This window comes from Hyaena hyaena, unplaced genomic scaffold (assembly GCF_003009895.1).
Source record: "Hyaena hyaena isolate Hyena2069 unplaced genomic scaffold, ASM300989v1 scaffold_29, whole genome shotgun sequence".
Classification (NCBI taxonomy): Eukaryota; Metazoa; Chordata; class Mammalia; order Carnivora; family Hyaenidae; genus Hyaena; species Hyaena hyaena.
This window is the reverse complement of record NW_024080661.1, coordinates 1,001,970-1,025,220: the sequence shown is the minus strand read 5'-3', so window position 1 is coordinate 1,025,220 and position 23,251 is coordinate 1,001,970. Positions and strand designations below refer to the sequence as shown.

The 23,251-nt window shown below is 38.6% G+C and overlaps 1 protein-coding gene and 1 non-coding gene across 7 annotated transcripts in view; one reads left to right on the top strand and one right to left on the bottom strand.

Moving 5' to 3' along the window:
- The first annotated feature begins 426 nt into the window (after positions 1 to 426).
- The window catches only part of CDK12 (cyclin dependent kinase 12), a 77,133-nt gene continuing 54,308 nt past the window's right edge, over positions 427 to 23,251 (top strand). For 2 of the 6 annotated variants that reach the window (XM_039227677.1, XM_039227676.1), the window contains exons 1-6: positions 428 to 1,534; positions 6,777 to 7,664; positions 15,553 to 15,729; positions 17,413 to 17,552; positions 18,069 to 18,239; positions 22,683 to 22,872. In XM_039227677.1, the coding sequence (XP_039083608.1) occupies positions 486 to 1,534; positions 6,777 to 7,664; positions 15,553 to 15,729; positions 17,413 to 17,552; positions 18,069 to 18,239; positions 22,683 to 22,872 (2,615 nt within the window). In that variant the 5' untranslated portion in view covers positions 428 to 485. Of the gene's footprint in view, positions 1,535 to 6,776; positions 7,665 to 15,552; positions 15,730 to 17,412; positions 17,553 to 18,068; positions 18,240 to 22,682; positions 22,873 to 23,251 lie in introns of all 6 variants that reach the window. The other 4 variants (XM_039227675.1, XM_039227673.1, XM_039227678.1 and 1 more) reach the window with 3 other exon arrangements.
- On the bottom strand, positions 10,505 to 10,611 carry LOC120229166. The gene has a single exon (XR_005527684.1). It is a non-coding gene; the product is annotated as a U6 spliceosomal RNA (small nuclear RNA).

Genomic DNA, 23,251 nt, shown 5'->3' with positions numbered 1-23,251 from the left:
CCCTCAGGAGCGAGGGACAAAGGGGGCGTCAGGCACCTAGGCCGCGGGACCCCAGCGACAGGAAGCCGCCCGGAGCCGGGCTACCGGGTAGGGGAAGGGCCCGCGCAGTCTTCACAGGGCCCCAGAGCCGGAGTCGGCCCCACAGCCCCCGGGCCGTCGGCTTCCTACTTCCTCGACCTCCCCGGCGTCCGGGCCTGAGGATTGGCTCGGCGGGGGGAGTACGGGAAACAGACTTGGGCAGCTACCCGTTGTCTCGCAACTCCTCTGCTGAAGAACTCTCATTTCTTTCCTGGCTCCTTCACCCCCCACCTCATGTAGGAGGGTGCTGAGGAGTCGGGAGGGAGGAGGAGCCTGGGCTACCGTCCCTTCCCTCCCCACCCCCTTTTAGGGGCGCTTTGGTAGGCGTGGGGTTGGGGGGGTGGGTGGGGGTTACTTTTCGGAGTGCTGGGGAACTTTTTCCCCATTTTGAGGCTAGGGGAAAGGGAATGCCCAATCCAGAGAGACATGGGGGCAAGAAGGACGGGAGTGGAGGAGCTTCTGGAACTTTGCAGCCGTCATCGGGAGGTGGCAGCTCCAACAGCAGAGAGCGTCACCGCTTGGTGTCGAAGCACAAGCGGCATAAATCCAAGCACTCCAAAGACATGGGGTTGGTGACCCCCGAAGCAGCACCTTTAGGTACAATTATCAAACCTTTGGTGGAGTATGATGACATCAGCTCTGATTCAGATACCTTCTCTGACGACATGGCCTTCAAACTAGACAGGAGGGACAATGATGAACGTCGTGGAGCTGATCGGAGCGACCGCCTGCACAAACATCGTCACCACCAGCACAGACGTTCCCGGGACTTACTAAAAACCAAACAGACAGAAAAAGAAAAAAACCAGGAAGTCCCCAGCAAATCGGGATCTACGAAGGACCGGATCTCAGGAAGTTCAAAGCGTTCAAACGAGGAGAATGAGGACTATGGGAAGGCACAGATCTCCAAAAGCAGTAGCAACAAGGAATCCAGGTCATCCAAACTCCATAAGGAGAAGACCCGGAAAGAACGCGAGTTGAAGTCTGGGCACAAAGACCGGAGTAAAAGTCATCGGAAAAGAGAAACACCCAAAAGCTACAAAACGGTGGACAGCCCCAAACGGAGATCCAGGAGTCCCCATAGGAAATGGTCTGACAGCCCCAAGCAAGATGATAGCCCCTCAGGAGCTTCTTATGGCCAAGATTATGACCTTAGTCCTCCAAGATCTCACACGTCTAGCAATTATGACTCTTACAAGAAGAGTCCTGGAAGTACCTCAAGAAGACAGTCAATTAGCCCTCCTTACAAGGAGCCTTCGGCCTACCAGTCCAGCACCCGGTCACCCAGTCCCTACAGTAGACGACAAAGGTCTGTGAGCCCCTATGGCCGGAGACGTTCTTCCAGCTATGAAAGGAGTGGCTCTTACAGTGGGAGATCACCCAGTCCCTATGGTCGCAGACGGTCCAGCAGCCCTTTCTTGAGCAAACGGTCTCTGAGTCGGAGTCCACTCCCCAGGTGAGCTATTTCTCTAACGGCCTTTTCTTCCTTAGGGTGGGTTATGAGGAACGGGCAATTAGTCATGTTAATCTCTTGTTGAAGCCCCCAGTCTTCCTCATTGACTAGACCACTTTGCTATCCGCTAGTGAATTCAAGTAGGTGAATCTGGTCTTCTCTCAACCCAGAATTCGGAGAAGTGGAGAGTTCACATGCCTAAAACTGCTAAAGGTAGGTAATTCCTGCGGTGAGATACTCCGTTGGAAGCTCCTATGAGAAAAACCCTCTCTCGATAAGTTTCTGCTTATCGAGTGCACAGGTTGATAACTGAGCTTATCCCAGAGCAGATTTAGCGATTTCTGTTGCTTTGTCTTAAATATTTTAAAATCACCTTGGTATTAGTGCTTTAGACCTCACTGGATCTGATTGGAGATGTAAGAAGTTACAAATTTTCATTTGTATTATCTGGAGGTATTTGCCGAAGTCATCTATCACTTGTGTGTGTGCTGTTCCCTGAGTCTCCAAAGCTATGATTTATTTCCTAACTGACGATGTTTTGATAATTCTTGTCTTATAACTGATGTTTCTAGTGGAAATTCAGCTATTTAGTCCTTTTTCCTTTTGTTGGTATATAGCCTAGCAGAAATTGGTTCCAAGGAAAATTTGATTATCAGCATCACCATTAACCTACCCTGTGACTACTGGCAATTTTCAGACTCTTTCTCCAAAAAAATGGTATTAGTGCCTTCATCATGGTATCTTAGGAAGACAGGCATGTTGGTTAGAAATTTAATTGTTGAAATGAATTACTGTTGAAAACTGTGTTTTTATTCCTAGGTGATGAGTTGTATATCCCTCTTTGTGGGCTCACCTTTGTCCACAAAAGAACATGGGCTTTGGAGTTATACCTGAGTGGTATCCTAATCTTGCTTTGTGAACTTTGGCAAAGAATTTATTTCTTTCTGCCCGTGTTTCTTTATGTGTAAAATGGGAATAATAACTACCTTATTTCTAGAGTAATTGTGAGGATTAAATTAGCTAGTAAATATGAACTGCATAGCACAGTGCCTGGTACCTGGAGCAAGTCAGTAAATTCTATGAGCAAGGAAATGTTGTTGAACACTAGTGGAGAAGTTACGCTAATTTTTAAAAATCCGTGCATGTCTTTTAATATGTCAATATGAGAAATTTTCACTGACTTAAAGTTACAATTATTCATAAACTAGTTTGAATTGATCAAGCTGCAGAATTCCAAGCTGTCAGGGTTTGAAGTTCCTAAGTCCCCCTCCCCGCCATTTTATCACAATTTTTCAAACACAGGAAAGTTGAAAGAATTATAGTGAGAACCCATATATGTACTATTTAAATTCTACAATTAACATATGCATATGTTTTGTTATAATTAACCATTTCTCCATCAATCCATCTTTGTTTTGATTCATCTCAAAGTTGCAGACATCAGTATACTTCACTTTAAGCATTTTTGTGTATTGTATATATAGCATTAGCTAGAGTTTACTTTTTTTTGAAGGAGCAAAATTTATATACAGTGAAATGAGTAAGTCTTAAATATACTATTTATAAAGTTGCTTAGTTTAAGGAAATCTAGGAAATATTCTCAGAATACTTGTTTTCTTGAGGGAGTCATTTCATTAAGGCTGTTTTGAGAATTTTTATTGTCTTGAGTTTTGTTAATACGGAAGTGCATTTGAGCCTAAAACACTAAAACGAGTTTCAGAAAGAACTTGCTTTGCAGTGATTCCTTTTGGATTCACATCTCAAGTTATCTTTTCCTCTCTTCCTAGATGATTGAAACTAGTGTAGTAATGGTAAAAAATAAATCAGGAAAGAATTAGAGACACAATATGATAGCATAGGACACAAATTACATTTGTGTATGTAACATTACATAATTTTAGAAACACATGCATATTTTTAGTTGGGTTATAGAGAGCATTATATGTTTGTGTGTATGCACTGCATATTTTTCCACAGTTATTGAAATTCCAGACAGCAAATAAAATACAAAAATTTCTTAGAGTCAGAGTAGAACATAAGTTTCCTCTGTGATATTCTTTTGTGTTTTTTCCTTGGGAAATACAGTCAAAATTAAACAAGCAAAATCGTTATAAAAGACTGAAAATGCTTTGCCAGAAATGCAAAGTCTTTGAATTCTCCAAATTAGTAACGATTAATAGTAGCAATTTCATTTTTGATGGGTAGAACCTAACTCAATTCAGGAGGAAAATACATTTGTTTTTGAAAACAGTTAAAAAAAATTTTTTTTAATGTTTTTAAATTTATTTCTGAGAGAGAGAGAGAGCGACAGCGTGAGCAGGGGAGGGTCAGAGAGAGAGGGAGACACAGAATCTGAAGCAGGCTCCAGGCTCTGAGCTGTCAGCACAGAGCCGACTTGGGGTTTGAACCCACAAATTGTGAGATCATGACCTGAGCCAAAGTCAGACACTTAACCAACTGAGCCACCCAGGCGCCCCTGAAAACAATTTTTATTGTTGCCTGCATTTGCCTATTGGTTGTCTCCTCTCCCCACCCCTGCTTTTTGTCTTGAAGAGTGGATCTCAAACTCAAATATAGCATTTGTACACTAAAAATGCCATAAGTCAAAGGCCATCAGAATGTTCTCTTAACAGTAGGCTTCTGTTCAGAAGTTGAAAGGTTTGTGACAGAGTTCCTTAGGAAGATTTAGTAATGGTGAAAACATTAAACAATAGTTTTTAGGGTATGGTCTCTGACGTTACTGCGTGGGATTTTAGAAGTTTACCCTGGCATAATAGAGATGGTAGTTTTATCCCAGCTCTAATTCAGTCAGAGAAACCTCTGGTTTCAGCCAGTTATTTATAAGAGAAGTATTAGTTTTCTTAAGAGTAAGTGGATATTTGGTAAATCCACTTAACCACTTTCAGTATTCTGTATCCTCATGTTTATATATATGTTGTTTTTGCTGTTTTGAGTCCAATAATGACTTTGTATTTTAACTAGCTAATAGAACCAAACTTCCAAAAAGCAGTATAGGTATAAGAAAACTATGGCTGATATCATGCAGTTTGTTTCCCTTCCACATATATGCTGTTTATTTTGAAATAGTTGATTAATGTCCGTGTTATCAGTATCAAAAATAAAGAGAGATAATTGAAGATCTGGAATGGGAACAATTTATTTTAGACTACTGGGCAAATTATGTTTTGTCCAGTAACATTTTTAGTCCTGCTTTTTTCCACCACACATTGAGGCCTGAGCACATTAGGCTTTATTAAAAGGCAAAAAGAATTAGGGTTGAGTTTCAGTCTAGAATAATCGGTCTCATAGAATCCCAGATTCTTAGTAACAAAGAAAATAAATTGAACATGCAACAGTACTTTGCTTTTTGAGTTCCAACAAAGTCGGAAATCATTTTACGTGTGAAAGTACCAAAAGTCATTATAGTTTTGAGAACTTCTAATAAATTATTTGGTAAGACAATTTTTTCAATTTATCTATTTTGTAAATCCTAACAACTCTTGTGTCTTTGGGTTCATTTAGTATAAGTACAGCTTAATTATCATCTGAGGATACAAGGAACAAAATCTTTTTCTGGGATCTATGAGTTAACTAGCTCTCTAGTTGAAACAATAAGCTTTTGGTGAAGTGTGCTGATTACTTCTAACATCCTGATTGGTATAACCCACCTTTAGTATAAAGTATAACTTTTTTGGGAGGGCACCTGGGTGATTTAGTCTGTTCAGCATCTGACTTCAGCTCAGGTCATGATCTCATGGTTCGTGAGTTCAAGCCCCACGTCAGGCTCACAACTATCAGTGCAGAGCCCTTTTTGGATCATCTCTCTCCCTCTCTCTGCCCCTCTCCTGCTTGCATTCTCAAAACAAAAAAGTATATATTTTTTAAAATCATGTTTTTACTCTGTCAGAGGCTTAAACCCAAATTCTAAAAGTGATCATTGTGAATATGGGTGTTTTCCAACATGGTGAAAAAATATTCACCCATCTTCCTTCAGGTGGATAAGTAATAGGTAATTAAAAAAAATTTTTTTTAGGGGCGCCTGGGTGGCTCAGTCGATTAAGCGTCCGACTTCAGCTCAGGTCATGATTTCACGGTCCATGGGTTCGAGCCCCGCGTCGGGCTCTGTGCTGACAGCCAGCTCAGAGCCTGGAGCCTACTTTCGATTCAGTATCTCCCTCTCTCTCTGACTCTCCCCTGCTCAAGCTGTGTGTCTCTCTCTCTCAGAAATAAATAAAACATTAAAAAAATTAAAATTTTTAATTTATTTATTTTATTTATTTTTATTTTTTAAATTTTATTTATTTATATATATTTTATTTATATTTATTTATTATTTGTTTTATTTATTTTTGAGAGGGAGAGAGACACAGCTTGAGCAGGGGAGAGTCAGAGAGAGAGGGAGATACTGAATCGAAAGTAGGCTCCAGGCTCTGAGCTGGCTGTCAGCACAGAGCCCGACGCGGGGCTCGAACCCACGGACCGTGAAATCATGACCTGAGCTGAAGTCGGACGCTTAATCGACTGAGCCACCCAGGGGCCCCTAGTAATGGGTAATTTTATTGTTATGTGATTGAAATATGTTGTCATGCAGGATTTAGTTCCTTGTAGTCGATTTTTTTAAATAAACTTTATATTTTAGACCAGTTTTAGATTTACAAAAAGTATCGAGTACAATACAAAGATTTCTTTTGTTTAGTTATTTATTTTGAGTGTGGGGGAGGGGTAGAGAGACGTAGAATCCCAAACAGGCTCCCCACTGTCAGCCTAGACCCCAGTGTGGGGCTCAAACCCGTGAACCATGAGATCATGATCCAAAACAAAATCAAAGTTGGCTACCAAACTGACTGAGCCACCCAAGCGCCCCAGTACAAAGAACTCTTATATGTCCTTGCACCCAGTTTCCCCTATGATTAACATTTTGCATTAGTATTTTACGTTTGTCAGTTAATGAACCAATATTGATACATTATTATTTGATGGTACCTAATTTATTTTTAATATTGCTAAATTATTCAAAGTGGGTTCTTTAAGTTACAGTGTTCCATAGTTGTTATTGTTTTAAATGAGCAGGAAGCAAAAGTTTATTAGAGTATAAGATTAGAAAGTAAAAATAATACGGAAGCTCTCTTTACAGAGAAGGGGCATTTGAAAATGACTCTCCCTACATTGCTCCATAGTTTAACTGATGTATTTCCTCCATATTGTCGTAGGCTATCCATTTTAAATTGCCGTTTTCTTTTCCCAGTAGGAAATCCATGAAGTCTAGAAGTAGAAGTCCTGCATATTCAAGACACTCATCTTCTCATAGTAAAAAGAAGCGATCTGGGTCACGCAGTCGACATTCCAGCATCTCACCTGTCAGGCTTCCATTGAACTCCAGCTTGGGAGCTGAACTCAGTAGGAAAAAGAAGGAAAGAGCAGCAGCTGCTGCTGCAGCAAAAATGGATGGAAAGGAGTCCAAGGGTTCACCTATATTTTTGCCTAGAAAAGAGAACAGTTTAGTAGAGGCTAAGGATTCAGGCTTGGAGTCTAAAAAGTTACCCAGAGGTGTAAAATTGGAAAAATCTGCCCCAGATACTGAACTGGTGAATGTAACACATCTCAATACAGAAGTCAAAAATTCTTTAGACACAGGGAAAGTAAAGTTGGATGAGAACTCTGAGAAGCATCCTATTCTTAAAGATTTGAAAGCACAGGGATCAAGAGACTCTAAACCCATAGCATTGAAAGAGGAGATTGCTACTCCAAAAGAGACAGAGATATCAGAAAAGGAGACCCATCCACCTCTCCCCACAGTTACTTCTCCTCCACCTCCTTTACCAACTACCACCCCTCCACCTCAGACACCCCCTTTGCCACCTTTGCCTCCACTACCAGCTATTCCACAGCAACCACCTCTGCCTCCTCCCCAACCAGCGTTTAGTCAGGTTCTTGCTTCTAGTACTTCAACTTTGCCCCCTTCTACTCACCCAAGGACATCTACTCTGTCCTCTCAGGCAAATTCTCAGCCCCCTGTACAGGTTTCTGTGAAGACTCCAGTAACTGTAACAGCTGCTATTCCACACCTCAAAACTTCAACATTGCCTCCTCTGCCCCTCCCGCCCTTATTACCAGGAGACGATGACATGGATAGGTAAGTCCCATAATTAACTGGGAAAACTTTACCTTCTCAATCTAAGTGTAATGTATTCTGTCTTCTCAAACTGTCAAGACTGCTCTATTATATGGCTGTTTAGAATGCTTTTTATGTATAGGAAATGCCTTTGATTTTTTTAGTGGAAAAGTTCTTATTTATAACAGTGAGGAGGAGAAAATTACAGTTTGAGCCCCTAGTAACCCTTTTTATTCACAAGCTTATTTGATAAGCATTGTGTTTGGTTCAAATTTTTAAAAATCAACAGCGTTTTTCTCCCTAATTAAAAAAAATTTTTTTTTAATGTTTATTTTTGAGAGAGACAGAATATGAGCAGGGGACAACAGAGAGAGAGGGAGACACAGGATCCAAAACAGGCTTCAGGCTCTGAGTTGCCAGCACAGAGCCTGATGGTGGGGCTCAAACTCATGAACCATGAAATCATGACCTGAGTCGAAGTCAGATGCTTAACTGACTGATTTTTTCTTTTTCTTTTAGATTAACAAAAAAAATTTTTTTAAGTAATCCGTAAACTTGAGTTCACAGCCCTGAGAGCAAGAGTTGCGTGCTGTACCAACCGAGCTGGCCAGGAACCCCTATGTTGAAATTTTTAATAGCTGTAGAAAAATTGAAAGAATAATACAATGAACTTCTGTATTCTCTTCAGGATAGATCGGTTATTTTCTACCACATTTGCTTTAGATATGATACTTTACTTCTGAGTATTTTAGTGTATCTCTCCTAACAGTAAGATGTATATAAAAAAAACATACACGCACGCACGCATGCACCTGGGTGGCTCAGTCGGTTAGGTGTCCGACTTCGGCTCGAGTCATGATCTCCTGGTTTGTGAGTTCAAGCTCCACATCAGGCTCTGTGCTGACAGCTTGGAGCCTGGATCCTGCTTTGGATTTTGTGTCTCCCTTTTGCCTTTGCCCCTCCCCTGCTCGTGCTCTGTTTTTCTCTCTCAAAAAAATTTAAATAAAACATTTAAAAAATTATAAGAAACTAAAGAACAATGTGTAGAATCTTTACTAATTAGAATACCAATGGGATGATAGGAAGAGCTCTAATTTTTTTAACTTGTTTTTAAGTTTGTTTGTTTGTTTATTTTGAGGGGGTAAAGGGCAGACAGAGAGGGAGAGAGAATCCCAAGCAGGATACATGCTGTCATTGCAGAGCCCAATATAGGGTTCGATCCCACGAACTGTGTGATAGCATGACCTGAGCAGTAATCAAGAGTCAGAGGATGCTCAACCAACTGAGCCACCCAGGCAGCCCGGAGGAGCTCTAATTAATGAATTCTCTGGATGTTGAGAAGTTAAATGATTATGAAACATGAAACTGATTTTATGGAAAGCATTAGGAAATATATTTATTCTTTATCTTGGCAAGACTAGCTAGGCAGCTACCACCAAACACATATGATTTAGCAGTGACATATGCTGTGGCAGTCTGTTACTGGTTTTTTCAAAGGAGATCCTACCTTCTTGTTCTCTAGGATATGAGTTTCATTTATTGCAACAAACTTTTCATTGTAAGCATAAAGTAAGTACTACTGATCTTGCATTCCAGACTAATTCCCAAGCCTCAATTATTTTCCAAGTGACATTAGTAATTTAAATGATGATACATTTCAGCCCTTTACATCTGTATTTTTCCAGACTATGTTCTGTGCCTTATATGATGGTGCAAATGCAATTTAGAAATTTAAAAGAATAGCTCCATTACTATTCATAGTGGTAACTCTGATTTTAAGGAAGAATTCACATGTTCTTTCTAATATTAGTAATTATTTATGAATTCTGCTGTATCCTGAGAACTGCAAAGGAGAAGAATAAAACCTGAAATTTTGTAAAAAAAACAAAAAAAAACAAAAAAATCTGTTTAGACACATGATATACATCTTGTAGATACAAACTATGTGTTTTTATGGTTTTTGTTGGAAAAGGAAATAGAAGGAAGTAGTTGAGCGTTCTCCAATGGGATTCTAGGCCATGATCTACCTACAAGAACCGTGTGCAAATATTAGTTTACATTGTGGCTAGAACAGAATTGGTGTGGCTGAGAATCTTCATTTTGAAATATTTATTTGGCTAACCAAGTGATTATTGAATTCACCTACCATGTGTCAATGCAGTGAATGTGTAGAGTGCAGATTACCAGAGGTGGAGTAATTTTAATAGGAGACACATAAGGATTTCTGTCTTTCAGATTGGAGAGGAAAGGTAAAGTAAGACATCTAGTGCTTACTTGAGTATGTGTAGCTATCTTTAAGAATGTGTTTTTGGGGTACCTGGGTGGCTCAGTCATTTAAGCGTCTGACTTTGGGTCAGGTCATGATCTCATGATTGGTGGGTTCAAGCCCCGTTGGTGCGTTCAAGCCCCATGTGGAGCTCCACACTATTAGTGTGGAGCCTGCTTGGGATTCTCTCTCTTTCCCCTACTCTCTGTTCTTCCCTGACTTGTGCTTTCTCTCTCAAAATAAATACCATAAATTAAAAAAAAAGAATGTGTTTGAAAGAGAATGAAGTGAACAAAACTATTTTTTGATATGTATAAATTCTGATTCTGAAAGTATAACTATTTTATTTCATAGTCCAATGTAATTAACTTTATAATAGTCTGATATTTATGTAAACACCCATATACAATAAACACAAAATATCTGTTTTCTATGGATACATATATCCATATATATCCACATAAATTCATACCAAAAAAATCCAGAAAAGAAACACACTAAGCTGATAAGAATGGTTACCTCTGTGGATGGGACTTAGGATGAGGACCAAAAGTAAAGGAGCATTTGTACCTTATCTACAAATTTTTAGTATTTTAAAAATTTGGAATGCTTCATGAATTTGCCTGTCATACTTGCACGGGAGCCATGCTCATCTTCTCTGTATTATTCCAGTTTTAGTATATGTACTGCCAAAGCGAGCACCAATGTTAATTATTTTTAAGTGTATGATTATTAATAGTTTTCCTCATAAATGTAAATAAATTATTGAAGGTAGGAAAATGGAAATGAAGATATCTTCCACTGTTGATTTTTTTTCCACTATGTATTAATTTTAGATTCAAGGTGGTTTTGTCTTAAAAAAATTTTTTTTGGTACTGTTTTTATGTACCATAAACAGCTATACCAACGTTCACATGAAAAATAACTTTTATGTAAGAAAACTTTTCAGGAAGAAATCTGAAAGTTGCATACAGAATTTATGAATTCATTTATTTTCTTCTTGATCTTCTCACATGAGATTGTAGCAACTTAATTGTTGAGAATGTGATTTATACATCTTTCCATTGCCCACAGTGCTTTAAACATAGAATACAAATTGCAGTCAGTAAATACTGCTTATTTGAATGAGTAAGTACAACTACTGAAGGAGCCAGGGTTAGGGCTTGTGAAATGGCACTGGGCATGTAGTTAATTCATTTGGCGCATGGATGATATAAAGCTTATATCAGAGTATTTGTCTTCTTTTAAAGTTCCTTTAGGAATAGAATGAAACTTTTCTTTAAAACATACATTGGGCCAGGAGTGTATTAACCTAGATATCAAATGCAAGAGTGACTTTGACTAATGGTATTGCAGAAGTCTTTGTAAATGGTCTGCAATTCTTTATTTCAAGAAATGAAGGCTACTAAACACCCATTCTTGATGATGTAGTGCATTCTTCTGAACATAGTTATTCATAGGGATCATCTGCTTTTAAGGAGATCATCTGTGTACTTTTTTTTTTTTAATTTCAGTTAAGTGAGGCACATGACTGCCTCAGTCAATAGAGCATGTGAGTCTCAGTCTCATGGTTGTGAGTTCAAGCCCCACATTGGGCATAGGGCTTACTAAAAAAATAATAATAGTAATAAAATCAAATCTTCATTTCTGATAGAATTTTTTGCTGGTCCTGGTTCATGTGGAGTTTATCAGACTTTTAGTAGAGTCTACATTATTCTTTAAAAAAAATTTTTTTTAATGTTTTATTTCTGAGAGAGAGAGAGACATACAGCGTGAGCAGAGGAGGGTCAGAGAGAGGGAGATACAGAATCTGAAGCAGGCTCCAGGCTCTGAGCTAGCTCTCAGCACACCCAATGCGAGGCTCGAACCCACGAACTGTGAAATCATGACCTGAGCTGAAGTCGGACGCTTAACCAACTGAGCCACCAGGCACCCCAAGTCTACATTATTCTTAAAGGTTTTACCTTTAAAGTATTGAGCTCTTAGCGTAAAGAAACAATCTGTATGAGCATCCAAATTTGATTTAGAATTTTGCTAATGGAATGCTTGGTTCTCATTTTTAATGTATTTGATCCCAAATTTTTAGTAGAAATTTATAAATGTAAATCACTTTTTTAAGTGTTTTTCATTTTTTTAAATGTTTTATTTATTTCTGAGAAAGAGACCGCATGAGCAGGGGAGGGTCAGAAAGAGAGAGAGACACAGAATCTGAAACAGGCTCCAGGCTCTGAGCTAGCAGTCAGCACAGAGCCTGACGCGGGGCTCGAACCCATGGACCACGAGATCATGACCTTAGCCGAAGTCGGACACTTAACCAACTGAGCCACCCAGGCACCCCTGTAAATCACTTTTTAAACAACCCACTTTAAGGGAAAAAGGATAAATGATCATATTTATTTAAAGTCATTTATGCTATTAAGTTGTGGAAAATACCTACTAAGAAATTATTCTTTTTGAATCATTGATAGTAAATTCATATTCGTTATTAACAATAAAGACTTCTTGTTAGTGGTATTGATGTTGTACCACAGATTAAATCCCATCATCATAAATTCTAAGAGACTATACAGATTTTAATTTGGAGCTTGGCAACTTTTTTTTTTAATGTTTATTTTTGAGAGAGAGAGTGGAGGAAGGGCATAGAACGGGAGAGAGAATCTGAAATAGGCTCTGCACTGACCGTACAGAGTGGGTTTTGAACTCAAGAACTGTGAAATCATAACCCGAGCCACCCAGGCACCCCTGGAGCTTGGTTTTTAAAAAATGTTTTTATTTATTTTGAAAGAGAGTAGGGGAGGGACAGAAAGAGAGGGAGAGAGAATCCCAAGCAGGCTCTGCACCTTCAGCTCAGAGCCTGATGCAGGCTCAGTTTCATGAACTGAGCTGAGCTGAAATCAAGAGTCAGATGCTTAACTGACTGAGCCGCCCAGGCTCTACTTGGCAACCTTTTTTGAAGGAAAATTATTATACATGAGCATTTATGCAACTACTCACCAAGCATGAACCCAACTACAGACTTAATTGGAGAGCCAGGAAATACTGATATTGATTGATAAGATAGGCCAGCACTTCCTGGTACTGAATCTTCACAGTAGTGAGTCACATATTCAATGTCTGTTCTCCAGTGTTAGACTCTGTCTACTGTATGTCCTCTGCACTGTATAGAGCTATGTTTTACTGAGTGCCCTATGCTGTACGCTAAAGGCCATAATGTTAAGCACTGCAGTTTGTTTTTAATGTTTATTTTGGGGGTGGGGCAGAGAGAGAAGGAGACAGGATCTAAAGCGGGCTCTGCACTGACAGCTGAGAGCCTCATATGGGGCTTGAATTCATGAACTGGGAGATCATGACCTAAGCTGAAGTCAGACTTTAATCAACTGAGCTACCCAGGCTCCCTTTAAACACTACAATTTTATGAGTCATCATTATTTCAAGATTTTTGGTGTATTGAATTTTTTTTTGAAATAGGATTTGACCTGTATTCAACTCGTGTGCCCTGAACTGGTAATACATATTGAACACTCATACTTGATGAAATAAACATGCTAAATATGCAATTTTTCAGAAGCAATGCACATTTTCACCATAGTAAACTGAATGTGAACCTGTAAAGTAAACCTTGGAGAAAACAAGAGCTAAATATAAAGCATATACTAAGGGGTATCTGGGTGGCTCAGACGGTTAAGTGTCTCAGGTCATGATCTCACAGTTTGTGGGTTCCAGCCCCTCATTGGACTTTGCACTGTCAGCACAGAATCTCTGCTTGGGATTCTCTCTTTCTGCCTATCTGCTTCTCCCCTACTCACATTCTTCTGTCTCCCCACCAAAAAACGAAATAAAACTTTAAAAAAAATACTTTAAAAAAATGGATTGAACTTACATGAAGTGATGGTGACAAAATTGAGGTCCTTAAGTTCTAGTGGAACAAAACCAAGAGGTAATCTATTTGTGCATCATGAATTAAAATTTGTAAAGAGTAGTTGGACAGTAGTTGGAAAGTTGATAGTAGTTGGAAAATTAGGAATTTTCATTTTATGAATATCTTAAAAATAGGGGAAATTTAGAAAAATCTTTATTGTGTCTACCTGAAGAGTTTTCTGGTAATAGGCTTTGTTCCCAGGGTGGAAAAATCTTACTGCAAATTATAATAATGTGTGTTTGTCTCTATCAGTAATTTAACAGAAAGTTTCAGATGATCATTTTGGTTGGGTAGTCCATCAACTACCCTAGTTCTAGTTGATACACACCAGACTAATCTAGATTTTATTCTACATGATTTACAAGAGATTGAACTGGTAAAAACTGGTAGGAAGTTGTACTTTTGAGATTGTTTTTCACACACAGTGTTTAAACGTTTTTTTAAATGTTTTATTTATTTTTGAGGGGGGGCCAGTGTGACTAGCAGAGGCAGAGAGAGAGGGAGAGACAGAATCCAAAGCAGGCTCCAGGCTCTGAGCTAGCCACCAGCTCAGAGCTCGATGTGGGACTTGAACCCATGAACTGTGAGATCATGACCTGAGCCGAAGTTGGATGCTTAACCGACTGAGCCACCCAGACACCCCTCACATGCAGTGTTTAAAAAGACACATTGAAGGGATAAATTTGTTCTTTATGGTTCTATGGAAGTGTTCATGAAAGAATACATTTTCTAACTACTTGTCAAAAAAGTAGAGGAGGCTCCTACTGTGGTTAGGATTCTCAGCTTGTTTTCAACCTTCTGATACTGTGATGGACTAGAAATGACTTACTATCTAACATGGTTTTATTTGTAGGCACGATTTAGTATGTTGTATTATTTTTCCTAAGGACATGTATAGCACAAAGTATTTTCTTTACTCAAATAAATTGGATGGTTAAAAAATTGTATCTGAACACTGATTTTTGTAATCTATTCCAGAAAAGACATCCTTTTCTCTTCCATCTCCCTACTGACTATTTTGTTGATTATTATGAGAAGCCTGCTACTAACTGCTTTAATGATTCCAAAGTATTTTCTTAGACTCTTTCTCCTTAGATTTTTAGTTTGAGAATTATTTATCCATTTTGGCTAGCCAGGTAGGTTTGTGTTTTGCTTCCAAGCCAATAGAATAGGTCAATATATTCACTAATTTTGATGTTCAACTTAACTGTAATTCTTACTGAACATTGTAAAATACTATTTCCTTTTCCAAGTTCTGCCCACATATTTAATAACATGGTAATGTTGCATTGTTGAGCTTTTCATTCTTTTGTTAAATCTTTGCTGGTTGCTGGTTAAAATATATAGAGTAGGTTTGGTGACTCCAGAAGTTGTAGTGGTACTTTGGGAATTTAAGGTGCCTACTTTCTGCATTTTATTTCATTTCAGTAAAAATTCAAATAGAATCTTAGGAAGAACATTAAAGACTTTGTTAAAGGACCTAAAAGTAATATCCCAAGTTTTTAACTCTTTATTTTATATACTATGGATATCTTTTTCCAAAATCCAAGAATCTTTGACTGTGATAAACTCCATATCCTTATGTTATGTTATAGAATTTTATCCCTTAAAAGTAGAACCTTTACATAATGTTTTAATAGCCAGACTTTAAAAGCTTTGAGAAGTTTTATTTGCTTATTTTTTAAGGAATTATGGTCTTTTTCTTCTCTTCCTCTATTGTTTAGTCCAAAAGAAACTCCACCTTCAAAACCTGTAAAGAAAGAGAAGGAACAAAGGCCACGTCACTTACTCACGGACCTCCCTCTCCCTCCAGAGCTTCCTGGTGGGGATCCATCTCCCCCAGACTCTCCAGAACCAAAGGCAGTTACACCACCTCAGCAACCATATAAAAAGAGACCAAAGTGAGTTTTTGGAGAGATCTATTTTTTACAGTCCGTGTGTGTGTGTGTGTGTGTGTGTGTGTGTGAGTGAGTGAGAGAGAGAGAGAGAGAGAGAGAGAGAGAGAATGTATGTGACCAGGGGAGGGGGCAGAGGGAGAAAGAATCTTAAGGAGGCTTCAGAATCAGTGCAGAGCCCATGTGGGGCTTGATCCCATGACCCTGGGATCATGACCTGAGCCAAAATTAAGAGTTGGACACAACTGATTGCACCACTCTGGTGCCCCTTAAAGTTTTTATTTTTAAGTGATCTCTATACCCAACGTGGGGCTTATTCACAACCACAGATCGAGTCGTTTGTTCCACTGACTCACCAGACTAGGTACCCAATGAGGGACCTATTCTTAATTATAAATTTCTTCCTTTAGGCCTAAATCTCACACTTTCTTCCACAGCCTACATGGTGGGATTATAAAAGATTGGACCTGATGTAGGGGCTCCTGGGTGGCTCAGTTGGTTAAGCGTCCGACTTCAACTTAACTGATTTGTGGGTTTGAGCCCTGTGTTGGACTCTGTGCTGACAGCTAGCTCAGAGCCTGGAGCCGGTTTCAGATTCTGTGTCTCCCTCTCTCTCTGACCCTTCTCTGCTCACACTGTCTCTTGCTCTCTCTTTCTCTCTCTCAGAAATAAATAAAACATTAAAAAAAATAAATAAAAGATTGGACCTGATGTATATCTTTTATTTTAATGGATAAAAAAGCTTTTCTGGGATACTGTTCATCTGCACTCTAAGATACCTAGCTCTATTTTTAGAAAAGCAATAATTTCCTGAATCCAAATATACCATGAACATTGATCCCGTCATATGCTTTGAGTTTGATACTTAGAATATTAAAAAAAAAAGAAAACCGTCCTTTTATTCAGGGTGTATCAACCATGTACACATTAATGAAAACTTAATAGATGTGGGATGTTTTTCCTAAACCACATAAATTGCTGTGCCATAAATGTAGTGGAATCTGGATTTGATCTTCTGATTATTAGCATAGGGTCCATACCCACTGTGGAGCTTAAACTCATGACCCTGGAACTGAGCCATGGGCCTACTGATGGGGCTGACCAGATACCTCACTATTCCTCTCTTAGTAATAAAAATGGTTATCGTTTATTGAGCATGTATTATTGCCAAAGTCTCATATATTATTTTATTTTTTAATGTTTTTATTTATTTCTGAGAGAGAGACAGCATGAGCAGGGGAGGGCCAGAGAGAGAGGGAGACACAGAATCCGAAACAGGCTCGAGGCTCTGAGCTAGCTGTCAACCCACGAACCGTGAGATCATGACCTGAGCTGAAGTCAGACGCTTAACCGACTGAGCCACCAAGGCGCCCCCAAGTCTTATATTTTAACAGTAACTCTATGATGTAAGGATTCTTTCCCATTCAATAGGTGAGGAAGCCAATACTGAAGAGAGGTTAGAAAGCACCAAATCTATTATTTGATCTTATGCCTTGCTGAATTAAAAAAACCTGTCTTAGCCATTGTGAGAGACTATTACCTATTTATTTATCTTTTTAATGAAGAAATTAATAAAAGATTCATGGGTCAGGGAAATCAGCATAAAATAATTGTTTTCGTTGAATAGGTGTAAGTATTTAAAATAACTTATTTTTGTTTTTTGGGGGTTTTTTTTTTGCGCTTTTTTAGAATTTGTTGTCCTCGTTATGGAGAAAGAAGACAAACAGAAAGTGACTGGGGAAAACGCTGTGTGGACAAGTTTGACATTATTGGGATTATTGGAGAGGGAACCTATGGCCAAGTATATAAAGCCAAGGACAAAGACACAGGTAAATATTAACACAAAATTCTAGATGTCAGAAGTTTTAAAATTTAGCAATACTAATGTAGATTTAGTAGATTTAGCATAAGTAAGTTTTTGAGTTCTAATTTGATTTCTAAAAGTTACTAAAAGACTAAAATTTTCCAAAAGAATAATTATTACTGTTTAAAAACCTTCCTCTTCTTCTGTTGTCCATTGTAAGTATTTTATAATAGGCTTGCTGGGAATTTAAGAGAGGGTAAAAATAAAATTTATAGATTTCTCTTTGTTTGGTAGGGGGTTAGTCCTTAAAGATAAAATGAATATTGAGTTAAGAAATTCAAGTCTTGAAAACAAAATTAAAGGCAAAAAGGGGAACATGGGGTTTTGTTTTGTTTTTTAAGATATAGAAGTATCTGGCACATAGCATTAAAGTAAGCTAACTATGTGTTTCAAAGCAACTCTGGGCATTTATCGGCTGATTCATGATGGTGGCTAAAAATGCTAATTGGTAATGTAACAGTTTGAATTTGTTGTGTAACAGGAGAGCTAGTAGCCCTAAAGAAGGTGAGACTGGACAACGAAAAAGAGGGCTTCCCAATCACAGCCATTCGTGAGATCAAAATCCTTCGTCAGTTGATCCACCGAAGTGTTGTTAACATGAAGGAAATTGTTACAGATAAACAAGATGCACTGGATTTCAAGAAGGACAAAGGTATTAGCAAGGAATCATGTTTCTACAGGGTGGATTGATACATTTTACTTCCCATTCATAGGGTGTTTACCTGTTTGAATTTTCCTAAAGTACTACCTTTCTTTTTTTTTAATTTTTTTAGATGTTTGTTTATTTTTGAGACAGAGGAAGACAGAGCATGAGCAGGGGAGGGGCAGAGAGAGAGGGAGACACAGAATCCGAAATAGTCTCTGAGCTGTTAGCACAGAGCCCGATGTGGGGCTTGAACCCACAAACTGTGAGATCATGACCTGAGCCGAAGTTGGGCGCCCAACTGACTGAGCCACCCAGGCGCCCCATTACTACCTTTTTAAAAATTTTTTTATTTATGTTTATTTATTTTTGAGAGTGAGAGAGACAGAGTGTTAATAGGGGAGGGCCAGAGAGAAAGGAGGACACAGAATCTGAAGCAGACTTCAGGTTCTGAGCTGTCAGCACTGAGCCTGATGTGGGGCTCAAACTCACCGACTGTGATATCATGACCTAAGCCAAAGTCGGACACCAAACTGAGCCACCCAGGCACCCCTAAAGTCCTAAATTTTTTATAAAGTCCAACTTTTTTTTTTTAATAAAATATTTATTTTTGAGAGAGAGAGAGTGTGAGCAGGGGAGGGTCAGAGAGAGAGGGAGACACAGAATCCGAAACAGGCTCCAGGCTCCGAGCTAGCCATCAGCACCGAGCCCGACATGGGGCTCGAACCCACGAACCGTGAGATCATGACCTGAGCTGAAGTCGGCCACCTAACCGACTGAGCCACCCAGGTGCCCCTATAAAGTCCAACTTCTTTCGTGAATCCATATCAGAATTAGATACTAGTTTGTTTATGTATTTATTTTTAAAATTGTTTAATGTTAAAGAGAAAGACCGTGTGAGCAGGGAAGAGGCAGAGAGAGAGGGAGATACAGAATTGGAAGCAGGCTCCAGGCGCTGAGCTGTCAGCACAGAGCCCGACATAGGGCTCAAACCCACTGGCCGTGAAATCATGACCTGAGTCAAAGTTGGATGCTTAACTGACTGAACTACCCAGGACCCCCAAGATACTAGTTTTTAAAGTCTCCCCCCCCAACACAAATTATAATTAAACCAAGATTTATTAGTTACTCTCATTTTTAAGCAATCTCATTTTAAGTAATCTCATTTTTACATCATCCTTCTGGATATTGTTTATAATGCATCCTTATTTTTACATGGCTTTGTACTTACATAGCTTAGAATTCAAGCAGTTATTTCTAAAACAATCTTTAGGTCATATAGTGGTTTGTTTTCCTGGATTTGTGACTTTTTTCTGTTTGGGGGATAAAATTGTTCATTCATAACTTATGTTTGAAGTAGTCTGTATATGTCATCCAACCAACTTTTATTAAAGCAAATCTGAAGATTTAGAGATGGGCATCTGTGAAGAAATGGCATCTGTGAATATTGTCTGGAATGTTAAGAGAGAATATGATTAAAGTACATAAAATTAGGAAGGTAATAGATGAAGTTAAGCTGGGCTTATTTATAGAACCTTAATGCTATTAGAGATATTAGCACTAGGGAAATCGCACTTCTCAAGTTTGGTAGAAGCAGTTTTTGTGGGTTTGTTTTTAATTTTATTAAGTGGTAGAAGTAGTTTTAAAGCAAATAAAAGGAAATTCTGCTTATGTGTTATATAGTTAGGTAAATTTATGGAAGTTAGACTTGTATAGAGTTAAGAATACTAGATATACTTCTGGATATGTCTTAACCTTTTCTAATTATAAAAATAATGTAATGTATAGGTAATTTCTTTAAGGATAAACAAAACATTAATTGGTCGCTTCTAGAGTCGCTTACTTTTCCCATGCCATTCTACATTATTTAAATAGTTTACCAAATACTGTTTAAATACTTTTAAAAAAAAACATAAAATAATAAATGAATAAATGGATGTAATGCATACCTTTTGTGGGAAAGTTGAAAATATGGAAGAGTAAGAAAAAGAAAATGGCAATCATTTCTCTCCCACTCCATCCCAGTCTACCAAGTACTTTGTGTATGTTATACTTGTTTTATCACAACCGAGATCAAAGTATAGTGTTTTATAACTTGTTATAGCAATTTCCCATGTCATTAACATTTTAATGACTGTATAAGGATAAATCCAAATTTATTTCACCAGTCTCTTTTGAGCAATTAGTTGCCAGTTTATTTTTAATTTAATTTATTTTATTATTTTTTTAAGTGAGCTGTATGCTCTCGGGGCATCTGAGGGGCTCAGCCAGTTGAGTGTCTGAGTTCAGCTCAGGTCATGATTCATGGCTTGTGAGTTCAAGCCCCGCATCAGGCTCTCTGTTGTTAGCGTGGAACCCACTTTGGATCCTCCTCCCTCTCTCTTTGCCCCTCTCACACTAGCACTCTTCTCTCTCAAAAATATAAACATTTAAAAAAAAAAAATAAGCTCTATGCCCTGCAAGAGGCTTGAACTCATGACCCCAAGATGAGGAGTCACATGCTCTATTGACTGAACCAGCCAGGCACCCCAATTAGTTACTAGTTTAAAAAATACTGTAATAGTTCTGCATTGAGAATCTTCGTTATAAATCTTCGCGTTTTGATTGATTTTGTGAGAAAATGCAAGCAAAGGTTGGGGGGAGACAGAATCTTAAGCAGGCTCCATGATCAGCACAGAGCCCAATGAGGGGCTTCATCCCACACCTTGGGATCATGACCTAAGCTGAAATCAAGAGTCAGACGCTCAACCTACTGAGCCACCCTGGCACCCCCTGATTTATTTCATAATATAGTTCTTAGAAGTAGAGTTATTTGGTTAAAGCAATTTAAAAAATAAATAATCCCAACACCCAACTTGGGGCTTAAATTCACAACCCTGAGGGGCACCTGCGTAGCTTAGTCGGTTAATCGTCTGACTTCGGCTCAGGTCATGATCTCACGGTTTGTGGGTTCAAGCCCCACAATCAGGCTCTGTGCTGACAGCCAGCTTGGAGCCTGGAGCCTGTTTGAGATTCTGTGTCTCCCTCCTTTGTCCTCCCCTGCTCATGCTGTCTGTCTCTCTTTCTCTCAGAAATAAATAAAAAAAACAAAACATTAAAAAAAAATTTAAAAACCCTGAGATCAGGAGTCGCACGTTCTTCCGAATAAGCCAGCCAGATTTTTATATTTAATGTTAGATTACTTTCAAGGTAGTAATAATTTATGTCCACCAGTGAGTGTCCATCTCACTTTATCCTCCCTAACATTGTGTATAATTTTTTATTTTTTTTTTTTAAGTGTATCTATTTTGAGAGAGAGCATGTACACACGCAAGCAAGTTAGGTTGGGGCAGAGAGGGAGAGAGAGAAGCCCAAGCAGGCTGTACTGACAGTGTGGAGCCGGACTTGGGGTTTGAACCCACAAACTGTGAGATCCTGACCCAGGGCTGAAATCAAGAGTCAGATGCCCAACGGACTGAGCTCCCCCAGGCGTCCCTGAGTGTATCTTTTTAAAAAATTGTCATTTTGGGGGCGCCTGGGTGGCTTAGTCGGTTAAGCGTCCGACTTTCGCTTAGGTCATGATCTCGCGGTTCGTGGGTTCGAGCCCCGCGTTGGGCTCTGTGCTGCCAGCTCAGAGCCTGGAGCCTGTTTCAGTCTGTGACTCCCTCTCTCTCTGACCCTACCCTGCTCACGCTGTCTCTCTCTCTCCTAGAAATAAAAAAAAAAAAATTTTTTTTTTAAAGAATCCTTGTCTTTATGCTATTAGGAGACAGAATTTTAGATTGAAAAAGTAATTGTCTAACTAGGTCTGATATATGTATTTGCCTCTGTCATACACCCTGCAAAAGTGGAAAGATAGCGTGAATTTCAAATCTTGTACAGTTTTCTTAGCATGCTTCTTCTTTTGTCTACTTCTAAACTTAGGGAATTTAATTAGATGGTTCACCTTTTTTCCAGTTCGTAAATACTATGAATTTCACTAATAATTTATACTATATATACTGTGCTGTCCTTGGCATATTGTGTGAGTCCTATTAAATATAATTAAGATAAAGACTTATACAGTAGCCATAGACAATGATAGCATAGTAACAAATGAGCATAGTTATGTTTTCCAAATAAAACTTTATTTACAATGACAAACAGCAGACTGGATTTGGCCCAAGGCCTGTAATTTGCTAACTGACTTAGATCATAAAAGATTAGTAAACAATATAGCTTGATCGCAGCAGTTGTCCTTCTCAGGAAGTAAATAGTCCAATGGAAGAGTGATTCAGATAAGTAGCTCTGTTACTTATTATCAGAAAGCACAAGTTATTCAGGTACTCTGAGTTTCAGTTTCTTCATCTATAAAATGAAGCAGTTACTTCAGAGAACCTTATGGTCCATTCTAAAATTATATTAGAATTTGAGGCATTGTCATTTCAGCACCCTTTCCTCTTGTTTTTAACTTTTTCTATCATTTTTGTGTAGGTGCCTTTTACCTTGTATTTGAGTATATGGACCATGACTTAATGGGACTGCTAGAATCTGGTTTGGTGCACTTTTCTGAGGACCATATCAAGTCATTCATGAAACAGCTAATGGAAGGATTGGACTACTGTCACAAGAAGAATTTCCTGCATCGGGATATTAAGTGTTCTAACATTTTGCTGAACAACAGGTAACATAGTAACCAAATGAGGCATTTTCCTCTCTCATCTGACCCATTTAGTTTCAGCTAGTAAATTGATGATAGGTAGACCCACAGATGCAGTTTTTGTATTTACATACAACTGATATTTGTTCTGTAGGCATAACTTATGATTGGGGTGCTCTGATGAGCAGAGTCTTCACACTCAGTGTTGGTAAGGAATTAACAGAGGTAGGATTGTAAAGGTTTTTTAATTGCAAACATTTTAGGGAATCACATCGCTATGGGAGTATTCAGAGAGCTTTTTGCTGTAGTTAGTAAATAGTACCATGGTCCTAGAAAATTAAAACACACATTGAGTTCTCAGTGAAATTCTCCCTTGTATAGTAAGGAGAAACATGCCTGCTCT